Raw genomic sequence first — 9,303 nt, forward strand, 5'->3', positions numbered from 1 at the left:
TGAATGATGATATCAAAAAAGAGATCAATGATTTAGATGGAAAAAGTAAAATAATCTATTTTTCTTTTCTTCTTATTATTGTAACCTATAAGAAAGGAGAGAGAAGAGTAAAACGGTATCGTTTCTGGCGAATAAGAATCCACCACCGCGCCGCGGCCGAAGCCAAGGCTGAGCAAAACCGAGAGGCCCAAAATCAAATAAAAAGAAATTAAATAAAAAAAGAAGAAGGAGAAGAAGAGGAAGAAGAAGAAAGTGAGGTTGCAACGGTCGGAGCCTTGGGGCCTCAAAATCCATTTAAAGTTCTTCACGAGAAAGCCTCAAAACCCATTAATTTTTTTCCCTTTTTCTCTTCACTTTTTTTTCTCAAATTTCTCCTTTTTCGTTGTTTTTTTTTTTTTTGGCCCCCTTCTTTTTCTCTCTCGTTTCATCTCAATTTTCTTTTTTTCCCCTTTTCTTTATTCTGTTATTTGACTGAGATTTCAGAGCGATGGGAGAGAAAAGTCCCAGAAAGAAAATAAAGGGAAAGCCAAAAGAAGGGGCTGGAAGAAGATTCTAAGCTCCCCCAAATGCCCTTTTCCTTCTTTTACCTTTTACCCTCTTAACAATGGCGGACGATCCTGCTTCATTGACCAAGGTATTCAATAAAAAAACACATTATACCCCTGTTAACATCCTTCTATTGTTGCCTCTTTCTTGGGTTATTAACCCATGTTTTAGTTTAGTTTAGTTTTTTTTTTTTTAAAAAAAATATTTCTCTAATCTTTCTATCATGTGATAAACTGTGTGATCTGTTTGTTCATTAACCTATCTTCTATCCCTGAAATTCCGGGTTTTGATTTTGTCATTTACATTCGAGCTCAAACTGAATCCAACTGGGTGGATTTGGGTTTGAGATCATTGCTTCTGATTGTTCTCAAGATTTTTGTTTTTTGTTATTATATTCTTGTGTTCCCTTTATGCATCCGTTCCTTATTGAACATCGAAACCCATTATTTTTTTAAAAGGTTTAGCATGTGGGGATGTTCAATCCTAGGATCTTTTCTTGAGTAATTTCTGCGTTGACCCTATTGGCTATTATTGTTAATTTTTATTCAGTCTTGTACATCTTGAGTCTGGGAGCTGAATCTGTTACGCTTTAATAACTGCATCTCAGTGCTTTTCATAATGCCAAGAAATCCCCATGTTTTTTTTGGTGCATTTATCCCTTTCTGAATACTGGAGCCCAATTTTTAGGGTCTAGCATGTGGATGACCAAGGCTAGAATCTTTATGGATTTTAAATTCAAAGTCTTACATCTGAAGTTGGGAGGCGAATTTGTTTGGCTCCAATCTCTGAATAATAGGCTGTACCTTTTGCATCACATTGATTTTCATAATGGCAGGAAACTTTTATTTCAAAGGTCCCCAAGAAATCCCCATTGATGCTAAGGATGATTGTCTTGGTCTTTGCCATGGTCTGTGGTGTATTTATATGCTCAGTTTGTCTGAAACAAATTAGCACCAGATCGAAGGTCGGTTTTATGAAAGTCGAGGTTATTGACATGCCCTGTTCAAAGCCCACAATTGATCCTTCAGATGCTCCTTTTGTTCATTTTCCTAAACCCACAACATATAGCAGGTGAAAGGAATTATATATTTTTGTAGTTTGCCTTAAAATTAAAATTGAATAGATTGGTAACAAATAATTTTTTCTGCACATTTCCAGGGCTGAATGTGCTTGCCACCCGGTTCGATACTTTGCCATTTTGTCTATGCAGAGATCAGGCAGTGGTTGGTTTGAGACGTTATTAAATAATCATACTAACATAAGTTCCAATGGGGAGATATTCTCAGTTAAAGTTAGGAGAAGTAATATTTCAACCATTGTTGAAACTTTGGATAAAGTTTACAATCTGGACTGGTTTACTAGTGCTTCAAAAAATGAGTGCACAGCAGCTGTTGGCCTTAAGTGGATGCTTAATCAGGTAACAACTAACACTGTCAATTCATTTGGTTTCATTGCAACATTTCGCTATGGAAAGTTAATTTTGAGTGAGATACTCAAGGATTTAATGCCATAAGTTGATGTGCAGCCACTTGTGTTGCATGATGCTCACCATTTTGATACATTATATATATATATATATATATATATTATCTTGTTTTGGCTGGTTTCTAATTTGGTGTATGATGCCTTGTGATATGAGTGGGTCTCTGGTATATTTGAAAATAATAATAGTAATAAAAAATTGAATCCATTTCCATTCACCTTTTTGCTAACCTGTTTGGTACACCTTATGACAGTGGGTTAGATGAATTTTATCATATCTTTCATTCTTTCTCAATGAAAGTTGTTTTTCTAAAAAAAAAAAAAAAAATCTTATCATATGTCACATTCATTGTTTCACTGTAGATCTTCTTTGAAAGTTTTGTTCTGTTCTTTTTTATATGTTACATATGGATCTTGATTTTGTACAAACCACATCTTTTCAGATGGTTTTGTAATTATAGATCTCCTTAAACCAATAATAGATCATTGCTACCTTATTCTGCTCAACATGTGCAGTTTTTTGTTGCACTGATGTTATAAGAGACAAAAAGTTTCATAGTGTAGCTAACTGTGTTTGATGCATTTTTTAGATTGGTCAGCACATTCGGTTGTAAGAGTTGATGGTTTTCTTGTACATTTTTCATAAAAGTGGCTTCTGTTCGATCATTCTCTTTTCTAGTTTCTTTGGTACGATGTGAAAGAAATGGGCAGATCTTCAATCTCGTCTTTTGACACTTATATGGATTTGGTTTTATTGAACGTTCTCTTTTGATGTAAAGGTTCACACTCTCATGGTAGATAGCTGTACAAAGCTCCCATAGCCTTCAAACTTTTTGACGCACCTGGGTCAAGGATTTTTGTTTCTTAAACAAAATTTGCTGTCTAGGGAATTATGGCTGTGCACTTCTACCCTTACGTTTCTAAGGGGTTGAGGTGGGCCATTAATTTGTCAAGCTTCAAATATGTCCATGGAGAAATAATGACAAAGTAGCTACAAGATACAATTTATTGGGAATGTAAAATAGAGCAGGTTTTATGATGTCGGATATGTTATAGGCTTGCGTGCGTGATTTAATCAATTCACCTGGTACTTTCATACTGTTTACTGAACCCTAATTTCTTATTAGGAGCCGAAAAGGGAAGTTGATGAAAACTTTTTGAAGTTCTGATGTATTTTTGTTCTTGGGTATCTGCATGAGAACTAAACAACTTACTAAAGGAAATCTATAGGCCGTTGATTAGAAGGTTGAGTATTGTTCATTTTGGACCAATTTGAGTAATTTTCTCCATATAGCAACCATGATTATGTTACTAGTTTTTCTCTTCATGACAATATTATTTTTTGCTCATGGGATTAAGGTTTTAATTTGCTTCATTAAGTACTGTTTCCTGATATACATGTATTAGGCTCAAACCTCTACACTCTAATTTTCTAAGAACCAAGTTTCTAGTTCTTTGAGAAGGCATTTGGAGGCATTTGGGGAAAGGGTGGAGTTGAGTAGTTGTTTAGTGTGGAGGGAGTTCATGAGATATAAAGTTGATGTTTTTTAGTTGCAGAGGCCACAAATTCACAAACACAGGCCTAAGCGAAATAAGGAGTTGAGTTATAACAAAACTACTCTCCCAACTCCAACTTCTTGGGTCAAATACCTCTATTTGTCGATCATGTATCTTTCTATGTTTTATTTCCTATTGTTACCACAAACTGAGACGTGTCCCTAATTTGAGCTCTTGATTGCATGGATGGAAAAATAACGGTGTTGCAACTTGTTGTCATTATTTGCAGGGGTTGATGCAACACCATGAAGAAATAGTAGAGTACTTCAAACGTCGTGGGGTTTCTGCTATTTTTCTATTCCGCAGAAACCTTCTACGCAGAATGATCTCAGTGCTAGCAAATTCTTATGACCGAGACGCCAAGCTATTGAATGGAACCCACAAGTCTCACGTGCATTCACATCACGAGGTTTTGCTCTTATATCTCAAGCAATAACTGCATTTTTTTCCTTCTTTAATCAGTTTGAGAAAATTTCCAGAATCTCAGACGTTCTGAATTATATCTATAGAAAAGGAAGGTCTCAGCTTGTTATAGAAATGTTTCAGGCAGATATACTCGCGAAGTACAAACCTGTAATTAATGCCACTCTGTTGATACCCAATTTGAAGCAAGTAGAAGATACAACAACTAAAGCATTGGAGTACTTCAATAGCACCCGACACATCGTTATGTATTACGAAGATGTAGTTAAAAACCGCACTGTAAGACAATTCTTGAATCCTAAAACCGAGTTCCTTTCTGGTATTTCTGTTATTGCTAAAGCCATTTTCTTACCAAATTCTTGTGTATGGTCGTAGAAATTAAGAGATGTTCAAGACTTTCTGAAGGTTCCACAAAGGAAGTTGAAGAGTCGTCAGGTGAAGATACACCGTGGTCCATTGTCGAATCAAATCGATAACTGGGAAGATGTTCAGAAGGCTCTACAGGGAAGCCGATACGAGACCTTTTTAAATGCAGACTACCGGAAGTAACGTACGAAACTCAAGAGGCAGGCAGGCAGGCAAGCTAAGAAGGTGTATATAGAGCATCATCATTTTGTGCCATAAGTAATCACCAACAGGAGGAGGAATTGAGCCATCCTTTTTGTTGCAATTTTGGCTTTGGCACAATGCCAAATTTTGTTTGTTTTTAGAGATTTAATTTTCTGTCTTTACTCTCTATTCCTTTTTCTTTATTTCTTTTTGTCAGTAATATTCAGTTCATTCTTTTAACATCTTCTCTTCTCCAATTGGATTCAACATTTTTTAACACCACTAATCATGAGAGAAGTTCCATAAATTTTTTATTGTATGAAATGTAGCCATTGTTTTTGTTTTTGAGAAAGGGGGATTGTAAAGGCCACAGACATTTTTTTCCACACTTGTTATTGGATCTGAAGAAATTTGATTTACTCTTTTGATTAATTGTTTACCATTCTTATGTTAAAACATTGTATTTTTATTTATTTATTATTAACATTCATTTAATCTATCTATTTGACAACTACTTTAATTAAGATAAAAGATTTAAAAACTTTTGTAAATGTTTGATATAGGATTAGTGGAGATAGTCAATTTTTGAGAAGATACGAAAAGTTAGCTAAGATTTGGTGTATGATTTAGAATAATTGTATACAATTTTTTTTGCAAAATTATAGAATCTCGAGGTTAAATTTCCAGTAACAATTTGAACTAGTTTTTGTTTGAAATGAACTAGGTGATAACAATTTCTCCTAAAACTAGGTGATAACAATTTCTCCTAAAACTAGGTGATCGATCTTGTTTGAAATGAACCGAAAAATACTATTTGAACTGGTTTTCAAGAACAAATGCTAATTTTATAAGGTGAAAACTTAAACGTGCCATTTCTAACAATTTTTCTCCTAACCTTGATGAGTTGACCCATTGCTGAATCAAAATCTCCCAAAGGGTAGTACAAAATTTACTTTTCAAGTCTGGAAACAAAAACCAAATGGTTGGTACTTCTTTTGGAATTTTCATAATTGACTCTCCCCCTCTTCCTTTTTTTCCCTAAGGGGTTGTTGGTGGATTATACAATTGCACATGCAACTGTTTCTAAAACCTTGACATTCAAAAGAAAAGAAGACAAAAGATCAAGGCCAATCCATCAACCACATGTTATAAATATCACATTTTTATATATTATTTGGTTGATACCAAGTTCACTTTGGTCAAAACTTAACAAACATATAATACATATATACACACATATATTTTAATTTTCCGATTCAACAAAGCTTGAGCTTAGCCTTGGCCAAGGCGTGGGTTGGCTCAACTTAATTCCTTCCTTCGAACCCATCTTCTTTCTTCCTCTTTCTTCCTAATAGCCTGCCTTGTGCCTTGTGTGTACAATTTGCTTTCCTGGTAGGTAGCATTCTTATTGTCATCTTGTTGCATTTTACCTTACCTCATGGGTATCAGAAATTACTTTTAATAAAGAAAACGCAAAAGTATTTGAAAAATTAAAAAGGTGAAAAAGTAAGTATTAGTATGAAATAAATAATGGTAGATGAGATCCAACATTAAAAAAAGAAGAGGTTAAGTAAAATGGCAGCTTGGGCCAAAAATGTGGACTTTTTAGGCACCAACCACCCAACCCCTCTCCCCTCTCCTCTATCTCTCTCAACATCTCTATCAAACTTTCCATTTCTATGTATTATCTTTTGAGCACCAATTACATTCTTTATTGGTTTTTCATGTATAAAAATCCATTACTATAGTGTGAATTCAAATCTTGGATTTATTATAAATGTTTAAACTATTTTTGAGTTTTCATGCAAACATTTTCAATTCATTGAAATAAAAATAACTTTAAAATTATTTGCTAAAAAGCCTTTCATTCAAAAAGTGTAAAGAAGAAAAATGTAATCAAAATAATTATTGTACATTTGGAAATTTTGAAGCAACCAAAATCCTCTCACCTTTTTTTTCTTTTTTTTCTTTTTGTTTGTTTGTACCTTTTCTACTTTGTTTAAAAATGGATGCAAAATTATATCACATTTTTGTGGCTTTGGTTCCCTATTTCTCCTTCTTTTCATCATTACACCTTATTTTTCTTCACATGAATTTTTATGCATTTTTTTGGTTGCTTATGAACTAAATTCTTTTAATAATACATCACATTTTAGGTGTTTTTTTCAAACAAAATTAATTAAATCAAGTGCAAATAACTATTGCCATCCATGAGTCTTTTAAAATTCTCCATGAATCGTTTAAGCTCCTTCACGAGTCTCAAACCAATCAAATTTTTTTCTAAAGTCATATATGCTAACTATTGTTTGAATATAAATTTCACTAAGTTCTTGATATGTCAGTACATTCCTCTGTCACTCTTCTAGATTCTCTATCTATTGCATTTCGATAAATCTACCGTTTCCTTATTTAATTTGCAATGAGAAACATTATTAGGATAAAATGCATATACAAATGAAAAAACAAAATTAAGGAAGAAATTGAAAGATAGTTTTTTCCTTTTGGGAAATAGACAGGCTGTCTTCTATTTTTGAAGCACTCAGCCAAAAAGTTAAAAGTGTATATATATATTTTTCCAAGAGAAAAAGAAAAAGAAACAAAAATGTCAAAGATGAAGGTCCCAAAGTAAGAAAAAAATGGAGGCATATTAGCAATGCATGCAGTTAAAAAATATGGCACGAGTTTGAGGCTTTGCCTTTTCACTTTACAACTACTCATTCATTATATTAATATCTTATATGCATTCCAACATAATTTAATACTAATAATCATCATTCCAAGAATGGACAGTGAAACAATTTAATCTTCATGTCTTTGCTAATCAATTTATTACCATTTTTTTTAGTGTTTGAACGGAAAAATTAGACACATTTATCTTTTCTCTTAAAACGAATCATTTTTTTAAAAGTAATCGTGAATTTAAAAGATTAGACTATTGATGTATACGATGGTAATTGATGCTTTATTTATTAGTGGTTCATCTTTTTAAAAATTTCACGTATTCGTAAAAATGCTTTATCAATTTTAAAATCAAAGAATAAAAAAATGATTATCAAATCGATACCTTCAAAAGTTAATATATATATATATTTTTTTAATTACCGTATGCATTCTTTTCCATATGGATTGGTTTTAATAAACTAAAATCAACCAAGGAAAAGTGTATCATTCATTAAAATATCAATTTCTTTAGGGTTTTCATTTTTTAAAATTAAGTTTGTTAATTAAAATTTTCTGATTTTTTTTTTTAAATTTTACGAAAGTATTGAAAAGTAAAAAATGATGGCTATAATTTTTAGAAATATTATTGAAAGCAAATTACAAAATAAAAAGTGTTAGCAAACAAATTAGTTCTTAACGAAAAAAAAAAACAAATGATCATGAGGTCACCATGCTTATTGGCTTCAACCATTTCCCTTTTTTAATTTATAATCAATTTATAACTTATGAGAGAAGACTTTTGTTGACCAAATACTTTTATTTAATTATTAATCGTAATTGAATTAAATTACAAAATAAATTAAAATATTTATATGAAAGATTTAAGTGGTAATTGATATGAAATTTGTGATCACGTTTGTACTAAAAATAAAATCTAACATACTATATATGATTTCATCTATTTTGGTTGGGTTTGATAATAGACAAATAATATCTAATCATTCTCTAAATTATATTAAAAAAAAAATTATAGTTAAAACCTAATTGTAGGGAATATTTAGATTTGTATGTAGGATAATGTTAAGGTTTAAATTGTTTGGTAAATTAGATTATTTATTAATGAATGTAAAATCACTTTATTTCAAAGTCATGCTTAACCAACTTTTAGATTCATTTTTCCTACAAATTTGGCAACATCTTCTTAATTAGATTTTAAATTTTTGTCCTTTCATGCCTTTTCCTTTTCCTTTCCTATTCTCCAGTATCCACAACATTTGGAGTGATCCAACTTCTTTTATATATATAATGATTTTGGGTTAAACTTTGATGAAATATTTTAGAAATTTATTAAATATCAAAATAAAATAATTGAAATAGTATATTAATTATAGTTAAATCACATGTCACAATTATTTATATTTTTAAAGACAAAAATGCACTAAATTAATGTATAAATTAAAAACTCTTTTAATCTAAAATGCAATTACAAAACTAGTCTACATTATTTTTAAAAAAATAATAATTTAATTCCTAATTTTTAAAAGTTAGAATATAATCCTTCTAATTTGATAAAATTTCATAATTAATTCCTATAATTTTATAAAACACATTTTATGCAGTCATTAAAACAAAAGTTTAAATATAAATAATTGAACTATTATAAATATTAACTTGATGAGCTTAAATAAACAACTTTCACCTAATTACTTTATGTTTTATGTTATCTTTGTGTTTTACGAACATACATCTTTAGACTTTAGTATGCATTGACACATGATCAAAATATTATAATTCTATGTATTTCAAACTTATACACTTAATTTACTACCTACTTATGTCTAATTAACAAATGTGTTTGGTGAATTTTGTAAGAATACATAACATGGATGAACAAAATGGACTAAGTTTATATATATATTTTTATAAATTATAGGTACTAAATTATTTTAATAAGTGATTTAAGAAATATTTAATATCTCAGAGAAGAGAAAAGAGAAAAAAAGAAAAAGAAAAAGAAAGAAAGTCATATATTTGAAAAGTGGGGAAGGGATTTGTTATAAGGCGGCCTCTCTTCGCATTCAATTC

At 31.0% G+C, this 9,303-nt stretch overlaps 1 protein-coding gene across 1 annotated transcript; it reads left to right on the forward strand.

The window, feature by feature from the left end:
- Nucleotides 1-88: 88 nt before the first annotated feature.
- LOC101207076 (hypothetical protein) lies at nt 89-4,989 on the forward strand. The gene is made up of 6 exons (XM_004136939.3): nt 89-634; nt 1,382-1,617; nt 1,705-1,963; nt 3,815-3,994; nt 4,132-4,287; nt 4,384-4,989. Exons 1-6 carry the CDS (start codon nt 605-607, stop codon nt 4,555-4,557), a joined length of 1,035 nt encoding a protein of 344 aa, XP_004136987.2. The 5' UTR covers nt 89-604; the 3' UTR covers nt 4,558-4,989.
- The last annotated feature ends 4,314 nt before the right edge of the window (nt 4,990-9,303 follow it).

This window comes from Cucumis sativus, chromosome 7, assembly GCF_000004075.3.
Source record: "Cucumis sativus cultivar 9930 chromosome 7, Cucumber_9930_V3, whole genome shotgun sequence".
In the NCBI taxonomy this organism is placed as follows: Eukaryota; Viridiplantae; Streptophyta; class Magnoliopsida; order Cucurbitales; family Cucurbitaceae; genus Cucumis; species Cucumis sativus.

Excerpts from the sequence above, each read along its gene's own strand:
- LOC101207076 (XM_004136939.3), top strand. The coding sequence starts at position 605 with ATGGCGGACGATCCTGCTTCATTGACCAAG. Across the intron at positions 1,618-1,704 it reads AAACCCACAACATATAGCAG|GGCTGAATGTGCTTGCCACC; the intron begins GTGAAAGGAATT and ends GCACATTTCCAG. Across the intron at positions 1,964-3,814 it reads TTAAGTGGATGCTTAATCAG|GGGTTGATGCAACACCATGA; the intron begins GTAACAACTAAC and ends CATTATTTGCAG.